The sequence below is a fragment of the Nyctibius grandis genome, chromosome 11 (genome assembly GCF_013368605.1).
Source record: "Nyctibius grandis isolate bNycGra1 chromosome 11, bNycGra1.pri, whole genome shotgun sequence".
NCBI classification, from domain to species: domain Eukaryota; kingdom Metazoa; phylum Chordata; class Aves; order Nyctibiiformes; family Nyctibiidae; genus Nyctibius; species Nyctibius grandis.
The window spans coordinates 526,661-552,104 of record NC_090668.1 but is presented as its reverse complement, the minus strand read 5'-3'; the positions used below and the strand labels follow the sequence as shown (position 1 = coordinate 552,104).

Genomic DNA, 25,444 nt, shown 5'->3' with positions numbered 1-25,444 from the left:
GTCACTGCCCTGTTGATGTGGCCCCCAGCCAAGCTGCCCCCCCCCAGCACCAGGGCAGGATGGGGCCCGGTCACCCCAGGGCCACACGTGCTGGACCCCCCCACCCCACTCCCATTGTCCCCAGTAGGACCAGTCCCTTCCTGGGGGGGAGGCTCCAGTTATAGGAGGGGGCAGCACCCCGGGGGGGGGGGCCCAGCCCTACAGCACCCACAGGGACCATGGGGGGACCCCCCACCCACGAGGGACCCCCCCCACGCCCAGCCCCACGGGGACACGCAGCTCTATGGAACCTTTTTATTTCCAAGCCCCAGGGACCCCCCCAGCCCCCCCAGCACCCCCTGGCACACAGGGAGGGGTCCAAGGGCAGCGACCCCCCAGGAGTGTTTGGCACGGGGGGGGGGGGCCCTGGCCCCGAGGAGCTGGCAGAGGGTGAGGGAGCGGGAGCAGCCCCCCTGCAGCCCCCAGACGCCCCCCCGGGTGTGGGGGGGGGGCAGCGAGAGCCGGGGGGGTCCCGGGTGCGCCGGGGGCTACATGACCTCGTAGCCGCTGCGGATGCCCTTCATGAGGCAGCAGGCGAAGATGATGCCCAGGATCTGGAAGGGAGAGGGGAGGGGGGGTCCCCATCTGCACGGCCCCACACATTGGGGGGGGGGTCAGCCCCACACACATGGGGGGGGCTCAGCCCCATGCCCTACCTCGAAGAAGGCGATGCCCAGCGCGACCGCGGCCACGATGAGGATGTTCTTCTTCATCCACGCTTCGATGCTCTGGAGGCAGCCCTGGGGGAGCAGGGGGGGCGCTCAGGGGGGCCCGGACCCCCGGGGGGGGGGGGCACTGGTTGTGGGGGGGGGGGGGGTCTCACCTTCTCGTAGACGGTGGCCGGGCTGGGGCGGACGTTGCAGGACGCGGTGTCGACGCGGCAGCAGGAGCGCGGCACCGTGTCGTTGGCCCGGAACCGCTCGATGGTGGCCCAGTCCGTGTAGTTGTTGGCTCCACAGCAATGGAACTGGGGGGGGGGAAACACCCCGGGGGGGTCAGGGGGGGTCACCCCGCCCCCCCCCAGCGCCCCCCGGTACTCACGTCCCTCTGGAGCTCGTCCACCACCTCGGTCAAGGGCTCGTCCTCCCCGTACTTGCGCATGGCGTCCCACAGCCCCTCCTCCAGCACCGAGCGGACCTGGGGGGGCCGGGGGGGGTCAGGGGGGGCGGCAGCACCCGGGGGGGGTCCGCGCCCCCTCCCCGCGTGTGCCCTCCCACCTTGTCCTTGAAGACGTATCCGGCGATGGCGGCGGCGATCTCCGCCAGGAAGATGATGCTGAGCAGGACGGCGAACTGGGGGGAGAGGGGGGGTCAGGGTGGGGGGGTTAAGGTGGGGGGGTCAGGGTGGGGGTCAAGGCAGGGAGGTCAGGGTGGGGGTCAGGATGGGGGGGTTAAGGTGGGTATGGGAGTCAGGGTGGGGGGGTTAAGGTGGGTGGGGGGTCAGGGTGAAGGGGTTAAGGTGGGGGTCAAGGTGGGGGGGTCAGGGTGAAGGGGTTAAGATGAGCGGGGATCAGGGTGGGGGGTTAAGGGATGGGGTTGAGGTGGGTGCAGGTCAGGGTGGGGGGGTTAAGGTGGCGGGGGGGGTCAGAGTGAGGGGTTAAGGTGGGTGGGAGGTCAGGGTGGGGGGGGGTTAAGGTGGGTAGAGGTCGAAGGGGGGGTCATGGTGGGGGGTCAAGGTATGGGGTTGAAGTGGGTGGGAGATCAGGGTGGGGGGTTAAGGTGTGGGGGGCTCAGGGCGGGGGTCAGGGTGGGGGTCAGGGCGCCCACCGTGGTGACCATGCAGTAACTCTCCTTCCAGGCGCCGCAGCAGCCGAAGAAGGAGATGAAGAAGATGAGGACGCCCAGGACGAGGATGGCGACGGGGGTGCCGGCGGCCGAGGCGGCGCTGACCACCAGCGCCTTATCCAGGGCCACCTGGGCGTAGACGCCGATGGCGATGAGGGCCACGCCGCACACCTGGGGGGGGGCACGGGGGGGTTGGGGCGCAGCCGGGACCCCCCCCCGGAGCCCACGGGGCGGGGGGTCACCCCCAGCTCAGCGCCCTCCGTCCCTGCAGCCAGGGGGTTCGACCCCAAATTGGGGACCCCCTTCCCGGGGGGGATGGCGGGGGGTCTTCCCTGCCCCCCCCCAGTGATGTCCCCACGGGGGGGGGGTCCCCGGTTCTGCCCCACGGGGGGACCCTCCCTGGCCCCGCTGCGGTGAGGGGAGGGCCCGGGCTGGCGGCCGCGGGAATGCCGGGAAGTCCGGCCTAAGGCCGCGGTGAGGGGCCTCGGAGGGGGGGACCCCACGCCAGCCCCCCACCCGGGGGCGCCAGGGCCAGATCGGGGGGTGCCGGGGTTGGGGGGGGGGCACCCACAGCAGCCAGGACACCCACGACTCTTCCTGGCGCTGGGGCAGGAGCGGGTCCATCCTGCCCCGTCTCCAGCACCCTGCCATGAGTGGGACCCCCCCCCACGGCCCCCCTGTCCCCGTGGCAGTGGGGACCCCCCCGGGCCGCCCCCCCCCGGTGCCGCGGGCCCTGTTTGCTCGCTGGGTGTGGGTAAACAGAGCCCGGCCCGGCGCCCGCTGCACAAACACTCGGGGCAGGGGCCGGGGGGGCTGGCGCTGGTGGCCCCGCCATGTCCCCCCCCCCCCGTCACAGCCCCCCCCAGCCCTCCAGGGGTGACTCAGCCCCGCAGAATCAGGGTGGGGACCGGGACGAGTCAGGCCCTGCGTGGGGGGGACGGGACGATGGCCGGGAAGGCGCCCGCCCCCCTGTGCCCCCCCCCACACACCCCGCTCCGGCCGTTGGGCTCCTCGCGCCTCTTTCCTCACCCCGACTTCCCCAAACCCGCTCCCTGCCCCCGCCGTGGGGCACCCGCGGGGTCCCCACCCTGACCTTGGGTGCCAGCCGTGCCAGCCCGGCCCCGTTACCCCTGGAACCTACTGACGGCAGCGCGTGGCCGCGACGCTGCCCGGTGCCAGGCTTCTCCCGGGTGGGCACCCGCACCCCCCTGCCCCCCCAGCAGCCCCCCCCGGGCAGCCGGACCCCCCCGGGGTCCCCGTGAACCCCCCCCAGGAGTGTCAAAGGGGCCGTATGGGGGGGGGGAAGCTGATGTCAAGGGGGGGCAACACGGTGGGGGGGGAGCTGCTGCCTGCCACGGGGCTGGGGCGGCTCGGCCCCGGTGGGGACGGGCCTGTCTGCCCGGTTCTGCCGGCCCCGGGGCCCCCTCCGCGGCCCCCCCGGGCCCCCCCTCGGTTCCCCCGGTTCCTCCCGGGCCCCCCCGGCCCCGCACTCACCCAGAAGATGAAGTTGAAGATAAACACCAGGAACTTCACGCATTTCATTCCTCCCTCGACCGCCATGGCCCGTCCTGCGGGAGCCGCCGCCTCAGCCCCGGCCCCGGTCCCGCTCCCCCTGCCCGAGTCCCACCGTCCTGGTCCCCGTCCGGTCCCGGTCCCGCTGCCCGCCCGGTGCCGCTGCCCCGGTGCCGCTCTCCCTGCCCGGTGCCGGTGCTCCCGGTGCCGCTCCCCACTGCCCCAGTCCCACCGTCCTGGTCCCCACCCCGCTCCCGGTGCGCTCCCCACCCGGTCCCGGTCCCGGTCCCGCTCCCCACCCGGTCCCGGTCCCCACCCGCTCCCGCTCCCCGCCCGGTGCCCCCGGCCCCGCCGCTCCCCCGCCCCGGGCGCTCACCGGCGCCGCTGCTCCGCCGCCCGCTCCGCGATCATGTGATGGGGCCGGGGCGAGTCAACAGGAAACCCCGGGACCGCCCCGGGACCGCCCCGGCCCCCCCCCGCCGCCGGCACCGCCCCGCCCCGCGCCCCCCCCGCCCCTCCCGGTGCCGGTGCCGGGGCAGCACAGCCAGGCGGGTGCGGGGGATGCTTTAATGGTGCCGGAGCCGCGAGCGGTGGGACATGGCGGGGGGGGGTCGCGCCGGTGGGGTCCCAGCACCCAGAGCTCCCACCCTGTCCCGCACCCCGGGGGCTGCTGCCCCCCCGCCGGGGGTCCCGGGGACCCCGGTCCCAGCCACCCCATACCCCGCACCCCGGGGTCCCACACACCCCGTACCCCTGGTCCCTGCCACCCTATAACCTGCACACCGGGGTCCCAGCCCCTCACCCCGGCGTCCGGCCCGCGGGGGGGGCTCAGAGCCCCGGCACGGTGGCCAGCGCGGCCAGCACGGCCTCCAGGTGCTGGGGGTGCACGTAGGCCACGAGCCCACCCCGGTTCGCCCAGCGCTCGGCCCCCGCCGCCCCCTCCGCCGGCCGGTTATAGACCAGCTCGGGGGGGGCCCCGGTGTCACCCGCCCGCCGCGCCCGCAGGGCCCCCGCCAGGGCCACCGCGCCCCCGCCCAGGGCCCGCAGGATGGCGTGGGGGGCGCAGGCGTCCCAGGCGAAGGTGCTGCCCTCGGAGAGGACGTAGGCGTCCGCCAGCCCCAGGAGGACGCAGAGCATCTTGTAGCCGGCGCCGGCGGCGAAGCGCAGCCCGTCCCCGCACAGGGGGCCCAGCGCCGCCCGCACCGAGCCCCCCTCGGCCCGGCTCAGCACCACGCGGGGCGCGGGGCGCGGCGGCGGGGGGCTCAGCGAGCTCAGCCGCGTGTCCCCGTACGCGACGCCCCAGTGGTACCTCCCCTGCCACCTGCGGGGACGGGGACCCTGAGCGCGGACCCCCCCCCAGGCTCTCCCCGGGGGTCTGGGGGCCAGCACTGGGCTGTGCCCCCCCCACGGTGCCCCCCGCGTTGCCGGTACCTGCGGGTCAGGGGGTCCCGGCGGAAGAAGGGCTCGTTGATGACGCCCAGCACGGGGCAGCCCGTGCGCCGGTCGTAGGCCCCGATGAGCACCAGCGCCGAGCGCAGCCCCGCCGGGGCGATGCCATCCACGGGGGCCACGTCCTCGCGCCCCCCGATGTACTCGTTGGTGGAGTCTGCGGGCGCAGCCGAATCCGCCGGGGCTCAGCCGTGGTGTGCGTCAGGGGGTCCCCAACCCCCCCCCTCCCAGCACCCCCTCACCGATGGGGTCTATCCAGATGGCCAGGTCCTGGGGGGGGATGCTGAGCGCCACGCCGGCCACCTCCGCGTCCCCCAGCGCCACGTCCCGGTGCACGGCGGCCGCCAGCAGCTCGGCGGCCTCACGCTCGGGCTCCAGCACGGAGAGCAGCAGGGCCGCGGTGTCCCCCGGCGTGGCGCACACCCGCACCGCCACCGTCTCCCCTGCCAGCACCCCGGCCTCAGCGCCAGCCCCGCGGCCCCCGGCGTGGGGGGGACCCGGGTCCACCGTTACCCCCCCCCGGGACTCACCCTGCGCGTTCCTGAACTCGTTGGACTCCTCGCCGTGGATGTGGCCCCGCAGCTCGGGGAACTGGGGGGACGGGGCGGCTCAGCAGCAGCGCGGGGGGACGCGTGGGCACCCCAGGGACCCCCCCCACATGTCCCCTACCTCCTTGCCCAGGTCGTGCTCGATGACCTCCTGGATGAGGACGTCCGCCAGCGTCTTGAAGTCCTGCAGGAACCTCCTGTTCCTGTCGGGCCCCGTCTTCTCGGCCACCAGGAGCTGGAAGAGGGGCTGCTCGGCGCGGCACAGCCGGGCGATGTGCGCCGCCTTCTCCGAGGCGCCCACCACGGCCTGCAGCAGCCCCGCCATGGCCGGGCTGGGGGGACGCGGCGCTCAGGGGGGGACCGGCCACCTCTCAGCGTGGCCCCGTGGTCCCAGCCCCCAGCGCCCTGCCCGGAATTGCCGGGTGTGGGAAGCGCCCAGGGCCGCATCCAGGGTGGGGACCCGGCTAAAATTATCCCAGCCGGCTGCCAGAGGCCACAGCCTGGAGGTGGGGTCATGGACGTGGGGACGTGGACACGCAGACGTGGGGATGTGGGGACGTGGACAGGGACATGGGGATGTGGATGTGGGGACATGGACATGGGGACACGTGGACGTGGGGACGTGGACGGGGACGTGGGGATGTGGACGTGGGGACACGTGGACATGGACATGGGGGCACGTAGATGAGGACATGGGGACGTGGGGACGTGGACAGGGACGTGGGGATGTGGACGTGGGGACAAGTGGACTTGGACACGGGGACATGGGGACGTGGGGACATGGACAGGGACGTGGGGACGTGGACACGGGGACACGTGGATGTGGACATGGGGACGTTGGGACGTTCACAGGGGCGTGGGGACGTGGACATGGGGACACGGGGACGCGGGGCTGTGCCTGGCCAAGGACACGGCCCCGCTGTGTCCCCGCGGGAGGGGACCTGTCCTGCGTGGCGGAGGAAGCAGGAAGCACGGGGAGGGGGGGGACAGGTCCCCGCTGCGCCCCCAGAGCGGGGTGGGGTGCTGGGCCCGCGCCCCCCCAGGGAGGGGACACCCCCCGGGACACCCCGGGGCCGCGGCGGCCCCGTGCCCTTCCCCGTGGCCGCGCCACGCGGGGGGAACCCCCCCACCCCCGGGACCCCCCCGCGGGCGATGCCCTCCCCGGGTGTCCCCCGTCCCCCGCGGAGGGTCCCCCCACCCCCTGCGGCGCCCCCGGGGGGGTCCCGGGGAGCCGCCCGCCCCCCCCCCGCTGCCGTTACCGGGGCCGGTGCCGCTGACAGCTCGCGCAGGGCGGCCCGTGGGGCGGGACCGGCCGCGGCGCGTCACGACGCCGCTTTAACCCCCTCGGTCCCGCAGCCCGGCGGGCGGGGGGACCCCGGTGTGCGGGGAGGGCGGACACACCGGCGTCCGAGGGACCCACGCGTGGCGGTGGTGGGGACACACCCCCCCCCCCCGGTGCCGGGGCTCCGAGCGCCGCCTCCCGCTTCCCCTTCTCGCCCCCGCGGCCCCGGGGCCGGTGACACCGGGGCGCGGTGACGGCGTCGCCGCGGGGGAAACCGCAAACACCGGGACCCGGTAACGGCGGGGCCGCTTCCCCCCCCCCACGCCTCAACCGACCCCCGGTGCGGTAGTGCCGCCCCGCGCCGCGCGGTGGCGCTCTCGTCCCGGCGCTGCGTTTCGCTCCGGTTTTGCTTTTACCGACTCCGGTGTAAACGCGCTCGCTCCGGAGCGGCTCCGCGCCACGCTCCCACCGCGTACCGGGGGGTAACGGGACCGCTCCCCCCGCTCCTCACACACACACCCCCCCCCCCCCAGCTCCTCCCTTGCCCCGCCACACCGGCTCTCCCCACCGACACCGAGCTACACCGGGAGCGGGGTCCGGAGCGGTGCCGGTTGTAGCCCCCGGTGCTACGGGAGCTGCGGCGCGTCCCTCTTGCCCTCTCCATGGTTCTGATGGGGACGGAACCGGGTGCGGGGGGTCCTTGGAGGGTGGGGGGGGTCCGGGGGTAGTTGAGAGGACACGGAGCGGGAGGGCACCGGTGGGACCGGGACGCGCATCCCCGGTTAACGGGGGGGCGGTGCGGTGGGACCCAACTCCCGGCAAGTGCGGCGGGGCCGGGCGGACGCCGGGAGTTGGGTCCCACCGCCCCGCCCCTCCCCGCCACAACCGGAGGCTGCAGGGGGGAGTGTCAGAGCGAACCGGGCAGCGTACGGCGGCGGCGGGGCCGTTCCCGGTGCTCGGGGGGCCGGCGGCGGCTGGTGACAAGCCCCTGCCAGAACCTCTTTTGTGCGCCCGCAGCCAATCAAGGCCGCTGACGACACACTTCTCTTGGGGTATAAAACCCCGGGGCCGCCGCTACCGCCGCTTTTTTCATTGCCCCCCCCCCCCCCTTCAACCCCCCCCCCATCCCCGGTCCCTCACCGCCCCCCCGGCTTCCCCGCCCCCGCCGCCGTTACCGCCTTCCCCCCGTTCCGCGCCCCTTGCGCGTTGCGGTGGTGGAAACGGGGCGGGGGGGGCCCGGTCCGGCGGGGGGAGGCAAGAAAAAAAAATAGAAAAAGAAGCTTCGGGGGGTGTTTTTTTGTTGTTGTTTTTTTTTTTTTTCGGGGGGGGGGTTGTTTTCTTTTTTCCCGGTATGGCCCCGGTGTCGCTGTGGTGGCTGCTGGCGCTGGGGCTGGCGGCGGGGGCGTGGGGGGGGGACGCGCAGCCCCCCGCCGCCGAGCCCGCCTGCCCCGTGTGCCTGTGGCGGCGGCACAGCAAGGAGCTGCGGCTGGAGAGCATCAAGTCGCAGATCCTGAGCAAGCTGCGGCTGAAGGAAGCGCCCAACATCACCCGGGAGGTGGTGAAGCAGCTGCTGCCCAAGGCCCCGCCGCTCCAGCAGCTCCTCGACCTCCACGACTTCCAGGGGGACTCGCTGCAGCACGACGAGTACCTGGAGGAGGACGAGTACCACGCCACCACCGAGACCGTCATCAGCATGGCCCAGGAAAGTCAGTGCCGCCTTTGTTCCGCGGCAAACTTCGCCGCCGGACTCCCCCTCCCCACCGCCCCCGGGCCCCCCCCTCCCCGCCCCGGCTCGCCTCGTCCCGTGCGGCAGCGGGCACCGTCCCCCCGGGGCTCCCCCGCCTCCCCCCGGGTGCCCCTTCCTCCCCCGCGGCTCCCCGGTCCCCCCCGCGGTTCCCCCCAGCTCCCCCCCGGGGGTCCCCACTCCCCCCGGTCCGCCCCGGGGCACCGGCCCGAAGCTCCCGTGCCCCCGCCCCGGGTGGCTCCGTGCGGGTCGCGGGGGGATGCAGCGCGCCTCACGGGGACACGGGGACACGGGGACACGGGGACAGGACAGCCATCCCAGTACGGGGCACCGGGAACTGGGAGATGGGGCTGGGAACGGCCATGGGGTGCTGGGACCCGGCACTGGGGACTGGGACCCGGCACTGGCACCAGTGAGTAGTGGGACTGGGCACTGGTGGCAGGTACCAGGACTCAGCACTGGCACCAGCCTGGGCACCGACACTGGTGCTGCATACTGGGACCCGGCACTGGCACTGGGACCTGGCACTGGGGACCTGGCACTGCGTACTGGGACTCGGCACCAGCACTGGGACCAGACTGGGGGCACAGGGCAGACGGCACGGTGACCTCCCGGTCCCCAGTGCCCCAGCGGGCAGCGGGTGCCAGCGCTCGCCTCCTGCGGCTGCACGTGGCGGGGTGACAGCGGGGTGACAGCGGGGTGACGGCGGGGTGACAGCGTGTGTCCCCCCCGTGCTGGGGACAGGCAGGCCCCGCTGTGGCGAGGGGCTCCAGCGCGGGGTCCCCAGCAGGGAGGGGACGGGGCGCGGGGGCTTTGCCGCGCTGTGCCATGGCTCCGTCCGTCTGTCCGGGGGCGAGCGGAGGGGGCGCCGGGGCGGCCGCACCCCCCCCGTGCCTCAGTTTCCCCCGGTGCCAGTGCGGGGCCGCGTCTCCCGGCTCCACCTGCTCCAGCAGCAGGACGGGGCGGTGGGACCCCCGCGGCGGCCGCGGGACCCCCGGGAGCGGGGCCGGGGGGGGCCGGGTGCGAAGGGCGAGCGGAAGGGAGGGAGGTGTGAGGCGCTGCCCCCCCCGCAGCCCCCCGACGAATTTCCTTCCCAGGCATTAATAGACTCGGGCGCTTTGAAATTTTATTACCCATAAAATTGACGACACGCTGGGGTTTTCCTCCCCGCGCCGCCTTAACGCTCCCGGCCCCCCCTCCTGCCCCCTCACAGCCCGGGGGGGGCCCAAAATAAATCCCAGAGGGGGCCCCTCGTCCCGCACGGCCCCGCGCCGGGGGTGCCGCGGCCCCGCAGCCGGTTGTGCCGCGGGCTCCGGCCTCCCCCGTTATTATTATGATTTCCCCCCCCCCCCGGCGGCCGCGGGGGGTTTTATGGTTCCTGAACAGAAGGAGGGAAAGGGCTTTACAGGCGGCAGAGCCATAAAGCTCTCGGGTTCCCCCCGGCCGCCCCCCCCCCCCCGTTAACCCCAAGCCACCACCCCCAGCACCCCCCACCCCCCCGGGGGTTTTAGTGCAGAATGAACCCGGGAAGGTTAATTGGGTCCTAAACTCATTTAGGGGCTACCCGTGACCCCCGCGACCCGCGGGGTGGAGGGAGCCTAATGAGGGGCGATGGGGGGCCGGGCCGGGCACGGGGCAAGGGGCTGGCGGGGGCTGGGGGCCGCCCGTGCCGCTCGCTTGGGGCTGCTCAAGGTCAGCGGGACGCGGGGACGCGGTGGGGGCACCGCTGGCATGTGGCACCTTGGGGGGGGTCCCCAGGGTGCCCGGCCCTGGGGGGGGGCTCCAATCCCCCGCGGCAGGCGAGGGGTTAACGGGGCAGAGGTGGGAGCCCCAAATCCGGCCCCGGTGGGAACAAAGAGCTGGGGGGGGGCTGGGGGCCGCCCCCCTCCCGGCACATACTCAGCTGTGACCGGTGTCCCGGTAACCTTTATCCCCCGTTGCCACAGCGACGGGACGAGCATCCTGGCACCGCCGCAGCCCCGTGCCAGGAGCTGCCGCCGTGGCACAGCCCCCGCGCCCGGACCCCCCCCGGCACCCCAGACCACCCCCCTCTTGCCCCCGGGGCCACAGATGCCCGGTGTCCCCCGGGGTGCCAGGCTGAGTCCTGGGCTCGAGGAGGGCCACGGCGAGGGGCTTTGGTGGCAGGGACCCGCTTTGGCATCTCTCACCTGGAGACCCTACAAAAACAACCCCCCAGCACTGCCCTTGCCACGGAGCAAACCGGCACCACGTCCCCGAAGGCCACCGGGGACCTCTGTGCGGTGTGGGAGCGGTGCCACCGGGACCACGGGGCACCCAGAGCCCCTCGAGGTGGCCACCAGCCCGGGCAGGGACAATGTCCCACCGGTGACGGGTGGCAAAGCCCCCGCCGAGGGGCTGGGGGGCACAACCTGCCCCGGGTGCGGAGCCGGGGGGGCAGGTCCCGGGGGAACGGGGGTTTAACGGGGGGCTTGTGCACAGCAAATTGCTGGGAGGGGTCCGGGCGGCAGCGCCCGCAGCCCCCCCGGCCCCTGTCACTTTGGTTTATGTGCGGCGCGGCGGGGGGGCTGCGCGGCGTCCCCGGGGCCGCGGCCGGTGTCGTGACCCCCATGTGCTCGGGGAGGCCTCGCGCGCAGCAAATGGCCCCGCGCCGCAGCTGGGGGCGATTAAACCTGACCGGTGCGTGGTGGGGAGGGGGCTGCAGGGGGGGACGGGGACATTCCCGGCTCAATTTGACACAGATGTTTGCCGGGCAGGGAGGGCCGGCGCGGGGCCGGGGGAGGGCGGCCGGGGACCCCCGCACCCCGTGGATGCTCCGGCTGCGGGTGCTGGGGGCTGTCATCCCCCCGGGGCGGGTGTCCCTGTCCCTGGGGTGGCTGTCCTTGTCCCTGGGGTGGCTGTCCCTGTCCCTGGGGCGGGTGTCCTTGTCCCCGAGGTGGCCACTCGCCTGCGGCACCTCTGAGAGCATCACCCTGGGCACGGGGTGAAGCAGCCCCTTCGCCGAGGCTGCCCCAAGCCCCAGGGCAGGGCGGGTGGGAGATGGGGGGGGTCCCCCGAGGCGCAGCCCCGCTGGCGGGGAGCCCGGTGGTACCCGGCGTGGTGCCACGGCCCCTCCTCGGGGCTTCGCTCCGTCCCCGGGGCCACGGGGTTGTGTTGGGAACCGGCTGCCCCGGAGCAGGTGCCGCGGGGCCAGAGCCCCCGTCCCCGCCCAGCCCAGCCCCGCTCGGGGGGTGCTCGGTCCCTGCAGCCCCCGCGGGGGATCATGAAGCCCCGGTGACACGGGGTCAGGGGGCAGCCGGGGACCTTATTGCAGAGTGGAGGGGCAATGACCCCCGGGGCGGCCTCTGACCCGACCTTCACCTCCTAACGACCGAGGAGGAGCTCGCCCCGACCCCGCGTCCCACCGAGTCAGGGATGGGTGGGGGGGGTGTCCTGGGGCTGAAGGGGGGGGTCCCAGGGCTGAGGGGGGTCCCGGAGCCGCCGCTGACGCCTCCTTCCTCCCTCCCGCAGCGGACCCCGCGGTGCAGATCGAGGGCAACCCCCACTGCTGCTTCTTCAACTTCAGCCCCAAGGTCATGTTCACGAAGGTGGTGAAGGCGCAGCTGTGGGTGTACCTGCGGCCCGTGCAGCACACCCCCACCGTCTACCTGCAGATCCTCCGCCTGAAGCCGGTGACGGAGGAGGGCAGCCGCCACATCCGCATCCGCTCGCTCAAGATCGACCTCAACTCCCGCGCCGGGCACTGGCAGAGCATCGACTTCAAGCACGTGCTGCAGAACTGGTTCAAGCAGCCGCAGAACAACTGGGGCATCGAGATCAACGCCTTCGACCCCAGCGGCAACGACCTGGCCGTCACCTCGCTGGGACCAGGCGCCGAAGGGCTGGTAGGTGGCCACGGCGGGGACGGCGCGGGGCTCGGGGTGCCCCCGGCGCGGTCCCGGGGGTCGGTGCTGCGCGGGGATCAGCCAGCATCGCCACGGCCCCGGTGCTCAGCCGGGCACGGGGCTCCCGACGTCCCCAGGGAACTGGGGGGCAACGGGGACAGTGACAGCTCCACGGGGACAATGGCAGCTCCATGGGGACAGTGGCAGTTCTGTGGGGCTGGTCACAGCTCATGGGGACAGTGACAACTCCATGGGGACAATGGCAGCTCTGTGGGGACAATGACAGCTCCGTGGGGCTGGTCACAGCTCATGGGGACAATGGCAGCTCCATGGGGACAGTGACAGCTCCGTGGGGCTGGTCACAGCTCACGGGGACAGTGACAACTCGATGGGGACAGTGACAGCTCCATGGGGCTGGTCACATATCTGCAGAGCTGGCAATGGCTCCGTGGCGCTGGTCACAGCTCTTTGGGGACAGTGGCAGCTCCGTGGGGCTGGTCACAGCTCCGTGGGACCAGTCACAGCTCTATGGGACCAGTTACAGCTGCACAGGGCTGGTCACTGCTCCATAGGGCTGGTGACACCCCCGTGGGGCTGGTGGCAGCTCCAGGGGGCTGGTGGGAGCTCTGTGGGGCTGTGTGGGACCGTGGGGCGGTGGTTGGTGGGCGGTGGGTCAGCACCCCGGGGCTCACCCCCCCTCTCCCCCCCCAGCACCCCTTCATGGAGCTGCGGGTGCTGGAGAACAACAAGCGCTCGCGGCGGAACCTGGGGCTGGATTGCGACGAGCACTCGACCGAGTCGCGCTGCTGCCGCTACCCCCTGACCGTGGACTTCGAGGCCTTCGGCTGGGACTGGATCATCGCCCCCAAGAGATACAAAGCCAACTACTGCTCGGGGCAGTGCGAGTACATGTTCATGCAGAAGTACCCGCACACCCACCTGGTGCAGCAGGCGAACCCGCGCGGCTCGGCCGGGCCCTGCTGCACCCCCACCAAGATGTCCCCCATCAACATGCTCTACTTCAACGACAAGCAGCAGATCATCTACGGCAAGATCCCGGGCATGGTGGTCGACCGATGCGGCTGCTCCTAGAGCCCGGCCCCCGCCGCCACCAAACTCCTCTTTTCCTCCACTGTGTTTTGGGTTTTTTTTTTTCTTTTTCTTTTTTTTTTAAATACCAAGAACAAGCGTTGAAATTCCTTCGGATGTTGGGGAAAGAGAGAGAGAGAGGGAAACCCCCCGGCGAAACGCTGCACCAAACCCGCGCTTCGACACGCATTGTGCAATAAAGCAACCGGACGGAGAAGGGAAGGGGCGGCCGGGACCCCCTGGCACCGCCAGCCCCTGCCCACGGCACGGCACGGCACGGCACGGCACGGCACGGCTCTCCCAGCCCGGCTCGACGGTGATGGGGAGAGGAGGCGGCCGAGCAGACCCCGCATCTCCTTCTGGAGTGGCCACAGGGATGTCCCTGCCCGCCCCACGGCCATGGTGACATCCCAGGGCTGGTGGCCCCGTCACCGAGCAGCCGACGGCCCCGTCGTGACAGCCCCGTCGTGACAGCCCCGCTGCAGCGAGGACGGCAGGACCCGGCAGCGGGACCCCCGGGGCGGCCGGGCCAGGCGAGCACCGGCGGCAGCTCCCGTCTCCCTTCTTTAATTTATTTATTTATTAATCACCCTCCCGGCCGGCGCTTCGCTGCTCACCCCGGTCCCTCCCTTCACGCCGCCGGCGCCCACGACCTGACGGCGGGGACGGCTCTGGAGGGGCAGCTTCACCCCGGAGCCCCCCTCGGGGACCGGCCGGTGGCAGCCGGCACCGCCAGCACCCCGCGGCGTCCCCGGGCACGGACAGCTCGAGGGGGACGGAGCTGCTGCCTGTGCCCCGGCCCCGGCGCAGGACAGCAGTGCTCGCCCTGGCACCCCGCGCTCTCCCGGGGCACCTCGGGGGGTCCCCTCCGGTGGGAGGGCGGGCGGCCGCAGCCCGGGGTTATCCGGAGGCGGCACCGGAGGCTCCGGCCAGGGAGAAATTCCGCTGACGCGGCAGATCTGCGGCCCCGGCCCTCGGCGTTGGGGTTACGTTGGCGTGAGAACCGGCTCCGGCGCTTCCCCTCCGCGGTGACGCAGCCGGGGCTGGCGCTGGGCCCCGGCCGGGAGCCGTCGATGGCGCCAGGCGGCCGCCAGCCCCGGGCCGGGGTGGAACCGGGGCTCTGCCCGGCCCGGGGGGACGGCACGGGGGACCCCGAACGGACCCCGGCCCCAGCACTTATCTCCGGCCAGGACCCGGCGCCTCCGTCCCTCCTCGCCCGTGGGGCCACGTGGGGAACGACCCCGCGGCCACGGCTGGGCCAGCCCGGCACGTCCGCACCCCGTGTAGCACTTAGGGACGGGCCGGGGCCGGGGAGGCGCGGGGGCCCCCCGGGACGTTGAGCACTTGTCCCGCGGCTCCGCGGAGCCCCAAGCGCTTACAAGGACGGGGCTGCCCCGGGGCGAGGACGCGGCGCTGACCCGGCGGTACCGGCCACCCCGCCTGGCGCCGAAGCACTTAGGGCCCCTCACGCCGGACCCCCGACACCGCCGGGGTCTCGCCACCGGCCTGGCGGCTCCGGCAATGGCGGCCCTGCAGGGAGTGGGGGGGGTCCCCACACCCCGGCCAGACCCCACGGCTGCAGCTCGTGGCAGGGGTCGGGGGCGAGGGGACGGGGAGGGCTGGGGTCCCCCGGAGCGGGGTGCCAGGGGCAGGTGGGCTGTGCCAGGGGAGTGTCCCCCAGCCACCGGCCACTGTCACCCCCCCAGGGCCGGGCGGGGGGCACAGCGCAGCCCCAAAGCCCCGGCCAGTGGTCGCACCGTGGCAAACGGCCCCACGCCGGCGGCTCCGTGGCCGAGGCCCTCGTGATACATCGGGTACAGCGATGCCGATGCAAATCCCCCTCCCCAGGAGGGAGAGGAGCCCCGACCTGGGTCATGGCCACCAGCCCTGTGCCTGGGGCACGTGGCCCTTCCCGGGGAGGGGGACGCGTGTGGCTCTGGCTGGCGGTGGGGGCTTCCCACCCGGCACGGGGGCAACGGCAGCGATTCGGAGCTGGGAGGGATGGGGGGTGCCCGGGACGGGCGCTCCCCCCGGTCTGTGAGAGCCTTGAACATGGGGGTGGCCCAGGCAGGTGGGACCCCCGCCATGGCCATCATCCCCCCATGGCCATCGTCCCCCCATGGCCATCGTCCCCCCCGCACCGGGGCAGCGGCAGCCGCCGCGGGGTCCAGCCCGGTGCAGACCCCGCAGCCGGGGGGGGTCCAGCCACCCCGTGCGCCCCCAGCCCTGGGGGAGCCCTGGAGCACCCCAAACCCGCAGCCCATCACCCCAACAGCCCCCGCGGGGCCCCGAGCAGCTCTTACAGGCAGGTGGCGCCGAAGAAGAAAGGATGGGGCGGCCCCGGGCACTGGGACCAGTCAGCCCTGGGCACTGGGACCACAGCCCCCAGCAGCGGGCGGCACTGGGACCAGTGCCCTGGGCTGACCGGTGCCCCGGGCGGTTCGCGGCGCGGCGCCGTCCTCTCCCCGGTGTTCCGGTTGTTTTTCTGTTGGTTCGTTGGTGGTTTTGTTCCTCGTTCCGTGGCCGGGGGCGTCGGGGGGCGCAGGGACGCGCGGCCAGGGCGGGGGGTCCGGACGGGCCCCGGGGCGGGGGGACGCGGCGGTGCCAAACCGCACCACCAAACGGCCAGGGCTGGGCGGGGGGGCGACCAAACACAGCACTTCCACGGCAAAGAAATAAAATTAAAAAGAAATTTTTTAAAGTATTTAAAAAAAAAAAGAGAAATAATCGACGAGTTCAGAGCTCTCGGCTCCATCCCGCGCCCGGGGGGGTCCTGGCCAGCCTGGGGGTCACCGACACCGCAGCCGGGGCTCCCACCAGGACCCCCGGCCAGCGCAGCCGGTGCCACGTCCCCCCGCGACGTCCCCGTCCCGCGAGGTGCCACCAAACGTCCCCGCGACGGAGCCGCGCGGCGACGCTGGGGCCGGGGAACCATTTGCACTATGGAAGGTGAAGAAGGGACGAGGACGGGCTCGGCCGTCGCCGCAGAGCCGTGCCCGGGCCGGAGCCGCGTCCGACGGGGCCTTTCCTCGCTGCCGGAGGAGCCACCGAGGTGCTGCCGGTTCCCCCGCGGCATCGGGGCGCGAAGCCCCCGCGGCCCCGGCGCAGAGGAGGGGGCTCCAGCCCCACCAGCCCGGCAGGACGCGGGCACCGGGTCCGGGGAGGCTGCGGCAGCCCCAGGGGACGGAGGGGACCCGCGGGGGACGGTGAGCGGGGGGTCCCGAGCAGCCTCCCCCAGACCCCCCATCCCAGGGCTGATGCCGATGCCACCCACGAGCCCCGGACCCGCTCCCGGAGCTGCCGCCGGCCCGGGGCCATGGGGGAACCCGGCGCAGCCCCTCGTTACCCCGCGGCCTCGTTACGAAGCTCCTCCCTGTGCTGTACAAACGCCATTTGGTCTGTACCCCGCGTCCCCCCCGTACGGCACCGTCACCCCCCCGCCGGCCCGGCCCGTCCTCGGTTGGTTTTTTTTTTTTTTTAGACTTTTTGTACAATAAAAAGTTTATATAGCCAAAAAGAAACGGAAAAAAGAGAAAAAAAGGGAAAACTGCTGCCGAGGGCGTTTTGCTTCGGGGTCCCTGCGCGCCGCCCGCCGCCCCGCGCCCAGCCCCGGCCCCGCAGCCCCCACCCCAGTGTCGGCGCTGGACCCGGGGGTGGCCGAGCAGCGGCCCCTCGCAGGGGCGGCCCCGCTGCCCCTCGGGGTCTTTGCCCCACGTGCCAACCCCAGGACGGGCCCTCGGCCCCTCCAGGTCCCCGTGTCACGGCAGCCCCCCGAGCCCCCCCCACCTCCTCCCTCGGGAGCCCCCGGCCTGATCCAGTGCCTCGGGAAGCGGTTCCTGATGCTTCTCATTTTTCCCACGCTCCCGGCGTGGCCGCGCGCCGCGGGCCAGCGGGTGAGAGGGGACGAAACCCGCCCCGATGGCCCGTGCCCCGCTCGGAGCTGGGCCGCAGCCCCCTCCCCTCCCAACCGCCCCCCCCCCAAACACCGCACCGACCCCCTGAGAACCAGCCCAGGAGGACACAACACCCCAAAACCTGCCCAAACCCACCGCAGAAGGACGGGACGTCCCCAGCCCAGTGGTGGCTGCAGGGGTGGCCCGTGCCCACCGGCGGGGAGGGGGTTCAACCACCCTCAGCTCTTATTGTGCCCCCCGAGAGCCGCAGTGAGGCTGAGCGAGTGACCCCGAGGAGGGGACAGGGGACACGGGACAGGGACGAAGACACCGGGGACAGGGATGGAGACACCAGGGACGGTGCTGGGGACACCCCACATGGGACCACCGTCTCCGGGCGATGGCGAGAGCCACGTCCCCCCGGGTGGGAGCCCCCCGCCCTCCCCGGCCCCCGCCAGGTCCCCGCTGTAAAGCCGAGATTTACAAGTGGCCCCGGAGGAGCCGGGCTGGGGCAGCCTTTATGGAGCCTCATTAGGGGCGGCCGGTATGCCGGGAATGCCGCAGCTAATTACGGCTGCGGGAGGGGACGGGTGGGCAGCGGGGGGTCACTGCCCACGGGGCCGGGGCGCAGGGGGACGTTCTGGCACAAGCGAGGACCGGACACGAGGACGCGGCTCCGGCGTGGTCAAGGACGAGGCATCAAGTCCCTCCAGCTCGGGGGCAGCTGCCCGCTCTGCCCGCCCCGGGCTTGGCTTCCCCGCGGATGAAGCTCCTGGGGGTCTCCAGGACCCTCAGGACGGCCCCAAACCAGCAACATGAAGCACGACACGACGCACCGAGGGCCACGACAGCCCGGACCCCAGCACGGCCCCCGGGGACAACACCCCGCGGTGACAGGGACACCCGGCCACGGCTCCGCGGTGTCCCCGCTGCCACCAAGTCCCTGGGGGCCACGGCCCTGGGGTCCGCCGGGGGGGACCCTGGCTGTGCCACCCACCCAGGCGGGCCCGGGGGGTCGGGTTGTTTGCTTCGGATGTCAGGAGTTTAATGAGCACTCGCTTTTGTTCCGGTCACGTCTCCCCCGAGGCCGCGGGGGCCGCACCCCACATCGCCATCGGGTGACCTAATTCAGGGGCAGGGCTGGAGGGGGGACAAATTAGGACAGGGACATCGGCGCGACCACCCACAGCCGCTCCGTGCCACGCTCCGGCCCCCCGAACCGTCCCCTCCGCCGCCTAACGAGACCATCCGCGTGCAACAGTCACAGTAATTAACCCACCGAGGGGGAGCTTGGCCGGGCTCCACCGGCCTCGCCGCGGCACCGGGGGGGACGCCAGCACCGGGGCAGGGATCCGGGAGCTGGGCAGGGTCCAGGCGATGGGGCGAGACGCCGCGCGGCCGCAGAGATCCCATGGGGCAGCAGCACGGGGCCGTGCCCGGCCCTGGGGACGAGGCTCCCCGGGGACCCACTGACTCAGCCACCCAGGTTCTGCACAAGCAGGACTTGAGGGGTCCCAAACCCCCGTCCCTTATGGAGCCGCCCCCTCCCCGGGCGCAGGGGGCTCAAGGAAGGGCTCGAGGGGACGGGGGCAGCGCCCAGCCCTCGCTCCCCGGCTGGAGAAAGGCACCTTGGGATGGGGGCACCCAGCCAGGGATGGGCAACGAGATGCACGAGACGGGGACGATGTCCCCAGCAGCGGCCCAGGGCCATCCCCTGCGAGGGGAACCCCTGTCCCCATCCCAGTGCTGCCTCCGCCACAGCAGACCCAGCTCATCCCGGGTCCTTCGGTGCGTTCCCCGTGGGAACGGTGGCACCGGGCCGGGCACGACGCCGGTGACACTCCTCAGCCCCGGCACGAGCGCAGGTGGCGGGCGGTGGGGCCGGGGCCGGGCTGCGGGGCCGTCCCCCCTCGGGCTCACCCACACCTCCAGGCTCCGCTCTTTTGTCTCCCCATTTTTGTGGATGTGAACAAAAGCCGTTCCCAACCCACCCACCCACGGGGGATCCGGGGGCGAGAGGCCGGCGGGGGACGAGGATGGCGCGGCTGGAAGAAGGGACACGCTGGCACCGGAGCGTGCGCGTCCCCCCCCCACGCACCTCGCTCCTCACCCCACGGGCCAAACCCCCCGGTTCTCCCTCTCGTCCCCCCCGGCCCATCGCCCCACTCGCATTTCCAGCCCCGGCCTCTGCCGTGACAAGTGGCTTCATGCTGGATTTGGGCTCGGCCCGGCCTCCCCGGCTCTCACGCCGCGAGCCCCGGCCCTCCTTTTCTTTCGCTCGCTTTCCCACACTTTCCCCCGCTCATTGTGCGCCCGCTGCTGCTTTTTTTCTCCTCCTATTCAGCCCAAATTAGTCACGAGCAGCCCCCGGCTCGGAGAGGAAAAATAAATTAGGTGGGGTTTGAAACACAGCGTGGTCGGGGCTTCTCCCCTCCGCCCAAAGCCCCGCGGGTGGAAGATGCGGCGTGCTCGTCCTCCACAGCCCGACCCCGGGGACACCGGGGACACGGGGGACACCGGGGACACAGGGGACACCGGCCCATCCGCGCGGCGAGGGAGGGAGCGGAGCTCGGCCCCGCTTTGGTGCCGCGGCCAAGGGAAACTCAACCCCAGCGAGGGGAGGGGGAGAAGACGCCGACGTCGCTTCACCGGCCCCGGGAGGAGAAACACCTCCGGGACCCCCCGAGCAGAGGGGAGAGAACCAGGGAGGAGGGTGAGCGGCCAGGCAGGGCTGGGACCCCCCCGCTGCTCCGGTCCCGGGACCAGAGTGGAGCCGGTGGTGACATGAGGAGTCCTTGGCTCTGCCCTCGGCGTGGGGGGAGGCGGTGGCACCCATGTGCCATCGCCATGTGCCACCACCACCACCACCACGTGCCACCACCACGACGACTGGAAGACGAGACCGGCAGCGCAGCCCACGGCATCTCCTCGCCCAGGAGCTCCAGATCCAGCCACCGCCGACCTGCAGCCCCCGGAGAGCCCCTGGGCCAGCAGCACCTCACGCCGCGGCCGTCCCCGGCTCGTCCGGTCACCTGTAACCCCCGGCTATGGCAGAGGGACCCGGCCGGAGCAGCCACGGCGAAGCCAGGAGGTGTCTGTGCTTCCCCTTGAGTCCCGCAGTACCGAACCCTCGGCCGGGAGTAGCAGCGGCCGCCCCGTTCCCGCACGCAGCCCCAGGGGGGTCCCGGCTCCGAGGTGCCTCCGCAGCTCCCCGGGGGCAGCGGGATGCGGGAGAGTCACAGCCCGAGGGAGCGGCGAGGTCAGTCCCGAGCGGGGCTGGGACTTGGCCCGACCACGCCAAGGGCAACCCCGAGGGGCTGGCGAGGGCCCGGCCAGGCAGTGGCTTTGCTCCCCCCGCCCCCCGAGCCCCCCCGACACACCACACTCGCCTCGGAGGAGCAGTTTTATTACGAAACGGTGAGTGAGATGCAGCGTCTGCCCTAGCACACTACAAAACTCTTCAAGCAAACAACCAGCAAAAAAGATCGTGAGCCAAAATAGAAAATACATCGTACAAAATCTGACGTACAAACCAAAAAAACTCAGAACAACGTTATGACATTAACTGGGGGGGAGCGGGGGAGCTTCGCTTCACGCAGCCGCCGACGAGCCGGGACCCCCCGTGACCGGGACCCCGCGGCTTCGAGCTGCCCTTTGGGAGAGTAAACAAGCGGCCGAGGTATTGCTGGGAGCCCCCGCGGGCCCCCGGGCGCCGTCGGGCTGCACACACAGGACAGGAGCAGGTTGAAGACGTTAAAAAATCGCTGTGTGTTGCTCCTTAGGGATGGGGGACAGGCTGGGGTCACACCCCCGCTGCTCTCCAGTGTCGCAAGGAACCACGCACAGACACGGCCAACACCTCTGTGAGAGGTTACGGTTGGACACGAGGATCGTTGGGTGTCAGTCGTCAGGCAAGAGGAGGATTTGGGCCCCGCTGCCCGCCTCAGGCCCAAGCAGACGGACAGATCCCTGCTCACACCCAGGGCCACCGGCGCGGGGGAAAGCTCTGCCCGGGGTGGGGGACGCAGCAGGGACCGATGCCCGCGAGCGAAGCCGGGAGGAGGAGGCACCAGGCAGCTCCTCCCTGTCTGGGGCACCAGCGTCGGGGTCCTGCGCTCCCCCCCTGCCACCACCTCCTCGAGCCACCCCGGGGACCGCTCTGGGCAGCCCCTCACACGCGCCGCTGCCGGTTTTAAACCAGGAGACAACGGAATTGAGCAAATCCTTCCCTGGTGTCCAACCTGCCAGCTCGGACGGGCCGGGGGTCCCGAGCGGGACGCGGGTAACGCACCGTGCTCCGGAGACGCGGCGCGTTCCCGGCCCAGCCGGAGCTCGGGGCCGCTCTCCCGGGGTGCGGGAGGCGAGGGCCAGGGCAGCCGAGGGCTGGCGACGGCGTCGGACGGCAAACAGACCCCGCAGCCCCCCGGTCCTGGCTTCGGCAGCACCGCGGGAGCCCTTGGACTGGCAAAGCAGCTGCCGAGGGCAGAGCACACCCTGCCCTGTCCCCGTGCCGCCGCGCTCCCACCACCGTTTTGTGCCATCGTTCACCGGGCAGAGCTTGGCTCTCCCTGTGCCGGCGTTTCCCCACGCACTGGGAGGGCACCGGGACCCCCCCAGCACCTGGGGAACCCCCGGGCCACGGGAACGCACCCAGAACGGTTCCTTCTTTTTGCTCAACTTTTCTTCGTTTTTAAACTTTTTAACTTGGAAAAAAAAAAAAAAATAAGTAGCACAACCATAAACCTACGGGGGTTCCCTGTCTACTCATCGCTAAAACCTAGAGGAACGGTGTGGGAGTGAGAGAAGGTGGGGGGAGAGGGAGGAAGAGGATGGACGCACTCAGGCACACTGCGACGGGCCGGGGCTGGGCCGGGCGGCGTCAGACGATCCCGAAGCGTTCTGCTCTTTTCCTCTTCTTTGCCTGCAGAGGAGAGACAAGGAAAAAAAAAATCAAAACCAAAAAGAAACAAATGAACAAAGTTCTGTAAAATCTCACACACAAACCCACGGAGGATTTATTAATGATTTGGTATCGGTGACACCGGAGCTCGGCGGCTCCGGCCCCTTCCCCAGCGCAGCCGCACGACGCTGGTTTGGGAGCTACGAAGTTTCTCTCCTAACGCCGGGACAAAGAGGGCCCCGAAGCGAAGCGGCAGCAACATACAGTGCAGATACAGTGCTGCCGAGGGCCTGCGCCGCGCTGGCAACGCGCGACAAAGGGAACAATGACCACTTGAGAGGCCTGGAAACCCTTGCAGGCAGTGGGGAGGTGGGAAATGTAAAAGGGCAAAGGGTTAACACTGCCCTATTCATGGAAAAGGTGAGAGGGACACACTAAAACGCATTAAATATACTACTGCGTCGCTCAGATATGCCTTTAAGGCGATCCACCAGGGGCGTATAAATCTTAATTTTTAGCAGGATAAATAGCCCGGGGCCCACAGAAGCCCCAATCAAGGATCTCCGGGGGAAAGGTGCATTTGAGTGCACACAATGCCAGTAAAAAGCCCTTTTTGTTCCAGGCACAATCTCCGAGTGACCTAACGGAGGAGCGCGGAACCCATCTCGCCCGGCCGCCCCCGCCACGGCCCAGGGCTGGGAACGCGCCTCGGCAGTAAAACCCCAAACAAAACACACACAAAATCCCCCAAACCCCACCAGAATTGTCGGGGCTGCTCGTAGGGACCGAACCAACCCCACTCCGCGGCCACCGAGCCCAGGAGTCAGCTGGTCCAGCACAGACCCTCGCCCCCCGCATGGTTAACGCAGGAGCCCCCACCCCAGGGTCCCTCTGTCCCCAGGAGGGGGGTCCCTCTGTCCCCAGGAGGGGGGTCCCCAGCTCCATCTGACCCACATCGACGTGGCACCTGCATGTGCTCCCCACCCAGCCGAAGGCAGGAGCTGCCGAAGCTCGGCCTGCCCCGTGCCTCGGAACGAGGTGAAGCAGTAAAAAAAGCGTGAAAGCAGATAAACGAGCCCAGAATTGCCCTGAGGAGGTTACGGATATAAAAGATGGGCCAAAACCGCCGGGGACAGAACAAAGCACCGAGGAGAAGAGCTGGAAACAGGGTCAGGAGCCCAAGGCTCATTATAGCGGGGGGTCTCCGGGGGTTTATTGACGACGAGCTACGAGAGCACCCGAGGGGGAGCGGAGGGTCTGGAAGCATCCAGGACACGGGGAGTTAGAGAGCACGAGGAGCAGGGAGGGAGGGAGAGGGAACCAGAGCAGATGTGCCCCCCGCCCCTTCTGGAAACATCCGTGCCACACTGCGAGGGGAGCTGGATGCCCACGCGTGCCGGCACGCTGCCGGGGCTCAGCGGGCTCCAGGGCAGCCCGGCTCCTGCAGGGGCTGGGGCCGGCAGCAGCTCAACTGAGTGGCCACGGGAGCCCCCGGCCACAGCGTGGGGCCAGCCCCATGCCAGCGTGGGGGACCCGGCCCCGAGCGAGGTCCCAGGGTGTGGGGTCACGCTGCCACCCCCAGGACCGTCCCCGCTCCCCCTCGCTCAGGACAGGCTTTACCTCTGCGTCCTCTGTAGCTCCAGCCCCAGCTGAACTCGTCACGATGCCGAACCGCTCCTTCCTCTTCTTCAGCTTCTCGTCATCTTCGCTCTGGCACAAAGAAGGACCAAGATTTATTCGGCTGGCGATGCCCCGGGCTGCTCGTCAGACGGTAAATCACGCTCCTCCTGCCCCCACGCCCCCCGCAGCCGCTGCCAGAGCCCCCGCTCACGGCTGGAGCCGGGCAGAGCCGGTGTCTCCTCCAGCTCACGGTCCGCAGGGACGTGCCGTGCTGGGAAGAGCTCTGGGAGCCCTTGGGCAGCGAGGGCGGCTCCGGTCCTTCAGCCGTGGTCAACGAAGCCGCCCGTAAGAGCCTCAACACACCCATTTTCTGCGGAGTTATTCCCACCTCTGGCTGTTTCGTGCCTCTTTCAGGCCATTTCTACCCTCACGGCAGCCGGCTCACCCCGCTACCCCCTTCCCCTGTCAGTAAGAACATCTCAGGGCTCTCACCCCCACAACCCACCCACCACATCCCCTTATCCAGGGGGGTGCAGCTCACGGGCAGGCTCCCGCTGGCCAAAGCGTCCCTGCCCGCTGCCCACCGCGGCGAGGAACAAGAGGAGCCAACGCCAGCGCCCGGGGCTCGGAGCGAGGGGCGCCAGGCAGGAGGAGAACCAAGAAAACACGCGTCAGGTCCCAGAGCTCCACCTGGATCCAGGGGAATGACCCGGCCGAGAGGGTAACCAGGCCAGACACTCGCCCGTGTAAGCCCCCGGAGCCCTGGCAGACCCCCCGAGCCCTGGCAGCCCCCCGAGCCTGCAGCTCAACCCTCCTTCCCAGCCATCCCCTGCGCAGGGCTGACGACAGCTCCCTCGTTAGGACCTCGCCGCCTTCACCCCCCCGCTCTGCTGGTCCTTTCCCTGGTTTCACAGGGAAGCTCCGAGCGAAGGTTAAAGCACCCCCGGCCCCCCCTGCCCTCCCCAGCCCCGTGCCACGGAGGGGACAGCAGGGACGCGTCTGTCCCAGGCTCTCTGGGTGGGGGGGGAGCAGCCGAGAGCCCCCTCCCAGCCCAGCACCCAGCTGGGGTCGGGATCCCTCCAGCTTCCAGGAAGAAGCAACGTCCCAGAAAAGCAGCGAAACTCGAGGGCTGTGAACAAAGGACGCCGGGAGGGATTATCATCACGGGGACGGGGAAGTCGCTGCCTGGAGCAGCACGATGACGCTCGAGCCGAGGCCACACAAGGAAAACCCAACCTGGGCACCGGCGCCGCCAAAGAGGCTCCGACAAACCCCGGCTGCTGGAACCCCACGAGCAGGAGGACGGCCCCAAAGCCACCCCCAAGAAGCAAAGCGCTGTGTCTTTAACGAACGGAGCGGGAGGCTCCCCGCGCCGGGCTGCGGGGTTGTATTTATTTTTTCATCGAGGCCCCCCCTGCCCTGCGGGGAGAGCGCAGGACCCTCCTCCTAAATCAACACGGCCCTAATGATCCCGCTCACTTGACCCCCTCGCACGGCCGTGTCAGAGGCAAACACGCGTACAATAAACTTCACTCCATCTTTAGCTTCTCGCTGACAGGGTTTGATTCATGGGGTGCTGAAACCCATCTGAGGAAAATTACCTCTATCAAAACGCTGCTCTCGCCGCATCTATCAAGCCCGGGCAGCGCCCCGGGGCCGCGCTCCGGCCCGCCATGGGTGCACCAGCGTCGGCAGGGAAAGCTGACCTTTCTGGCAGCGTG

At 71.1% G+C, this 25,444-nt stretch overlaps 4 protein-coding genes across 5 annotated transcripts; 1 reads left to right on the top strand and 3 right to left on the bottom strand.

Annotated features, from left to right (window-relative positions):
• Positions 1 to 280: 280 nt before the first annotated feature.
• Positions 281 to 24,971, bottom strand: CD63 (CD63 molecule). 2 transcript variants are annotated; one of them, XM_068410193.1, is made up of 8 exons: positions 24,968 to 24,971; positions 3,318 to 3,391; positions 1,806 to 1,994; positions 1,257 to 1,331; positions 1,081 to 1,176; positions 863 to 1,006; positions 696 to 779; positions 281 to 593 (listed from the first exon to the last, which is right to left on the bottom strand). In XM_068410193.1, exons 2-8 carry the CDS (start codon positions 3,381 to 3,383, stop codon positions 528 to 530), a joined length of 720 nt encoding a protein of 239 aa, XP_068266294.1. In that variant the 5' UTR covers positions 3,384 to 3,391; positions 24,968 to 24,971; the 3' UTR covers positions 281 to 527. The 2 variants fall into 2 exon arrangements, with proteins under 2 accessions (XP_068266294.1, XP_068266293.1); XM_068410192.1 differs by lacking the exon at positions 24,968 to 24,971 and adding an exon at positions 3,712 to 3,802.
• On the bottom strand, positions 3,889 to 6,635 carry INPP1 (inositol polyphosphate-1-phosphatase). The gene is made up of 6 exons (XM_068410190.1): positions 6,592 to 6,635; positions 5,454 to 5,664; positions 5,315 to 5,375; positions 5,027 to 5,227; positions 4,767 to 4,941; positions 3,889 to 4,656 (listed from the first exon to the last, which is right to left on the bottom strand). Exons 2-6 carry the CDS (start codon positions 5,655 to 5,657, stop codon positions 4,164 to 4,166), a joined length of 1,134 nt encoding a protein of 377 aa, XP_068266291.1. The 5' UTR covers positions 5,658 to 5,664; positions 6,592 to 6,635; the 3' UTR covers positions 3,889 to 4,163.
• Positions 7,966 to 13,637, top strand: GDF11 (growth differentiation factor 11). Its single transcript, XM_068410201.1, has 3 exons — positions 7,966 to 8,320; positions 11,848 to 12,221; positions 12,933 to 13,637. The coding sequence occupies exons 1-3, from the start codon at positions 7,966 to 7,968 to the stop codon at positions 13,311 to 13,313; spliced, it is 1,110 nt and encodes a 369-aa protein (XP_068266302.1). The 3' UTR covers positions 13,314 to 13,637.
• LOC137668569 (uncharacterized) lies at positions 20,594 to 25,444 on the bottom strand. Its single transcript, XM_068410191.1, has 3 exons — positions 25,325 to 25,444; positions 23,724 to 23,813; positions 20,594 to 22,124 (listed from the first exon to the last, which is right to left on the bottom strand). Exon 3 carries the CDS (start codon positions 21,742 to 21,744, stop codon positions 20,746 to 20,748), a length of 999 nt encoding a protein of 332 aa, XP_068266292.1. The 5' UTR covers positions 21,745 to 22,124; positions 23,724 to 23,813; positions 25,325 to 25,444; the 3' UTR covers positions 20,594 to 20,745.

Excerpts from the sequence above, each read along its gene's own strand:
- CD63 (XM_068410193.1), bottom strand. The coding sequence starts at position 3,383 with ATGGCGGTCGAGGGAGGAATGAAATGCGTGAAGTTCCTGGTGTTTATC. Across the intron at positions 1,995-3,317 it reads TCTTCAACTTCATCTTCTGG|GTGTGCGGCGTGGCCCTCAT; the intron begins GTGAGTGCGGGG and ends GCCCCCCCCCAG. Across the intron at positions 1,332-1,805 it reads GTTACTGCATGGTCACCACG|TTCGCCGTCCTGCTCAGCAT; the intron begins GTGGGCGCCCTG and ends CTCTCCCCCCAG.
- INPP1 (XM_068410190.1), bottom strand. The coding sequence starts at position 5,657 with ATGGCGGGGCTGCTGCAGGCCGTGGTGGGCGCCTCGGAGAAGGCGGCG. Across the intron at positions 5,228-5,314 it reads CGAGTTCAGGAACGCGCAGG|GGGAGACGGTGGCGGTGCGG; the intron begins GTGAGTCCCGGG and ends GGGTGCTGGCAG. Across the intron at positions 4,942-5,026 it reads CATCTGGATAGACCCCATCG|ACTCCACCAACGAGTACATC; the intron begins GTGAGGGGGTGC and ends CTGCGCCCGCAG.
- GDF11 (XM_068410201.1), top strand. The coding sequence starts at position 7,966 with ATGGCCCCGGTGTCGCTGTGGTGGCTGCTGGCGCTGGGGCTGGCGGCG. Across the intron at positions 8,321-11,847 it reads CATCAGCATGGCCCAGGAAA|CGGACCCCGCGGTGCAGATC; the intron begins GTCAGTGCCGCC and ends TCCCTCCCGCAG. Across the intron at positions 12,222-12,932 it reads GACCAGGCGCCGAAGGGCTG|CACCCCTTCATGGAGCTGCG; the intron begins GTAGGTGGCCAC and ends CTCCCCCCCCAG.
- LOC137668569 (XM_068410191.1), bottom strand. The coding sequence starts at position 21,744 with ATGGCACAAAACGGTGGTGGGAGCGCGGCGGCACGGGGACAGGGCAGG.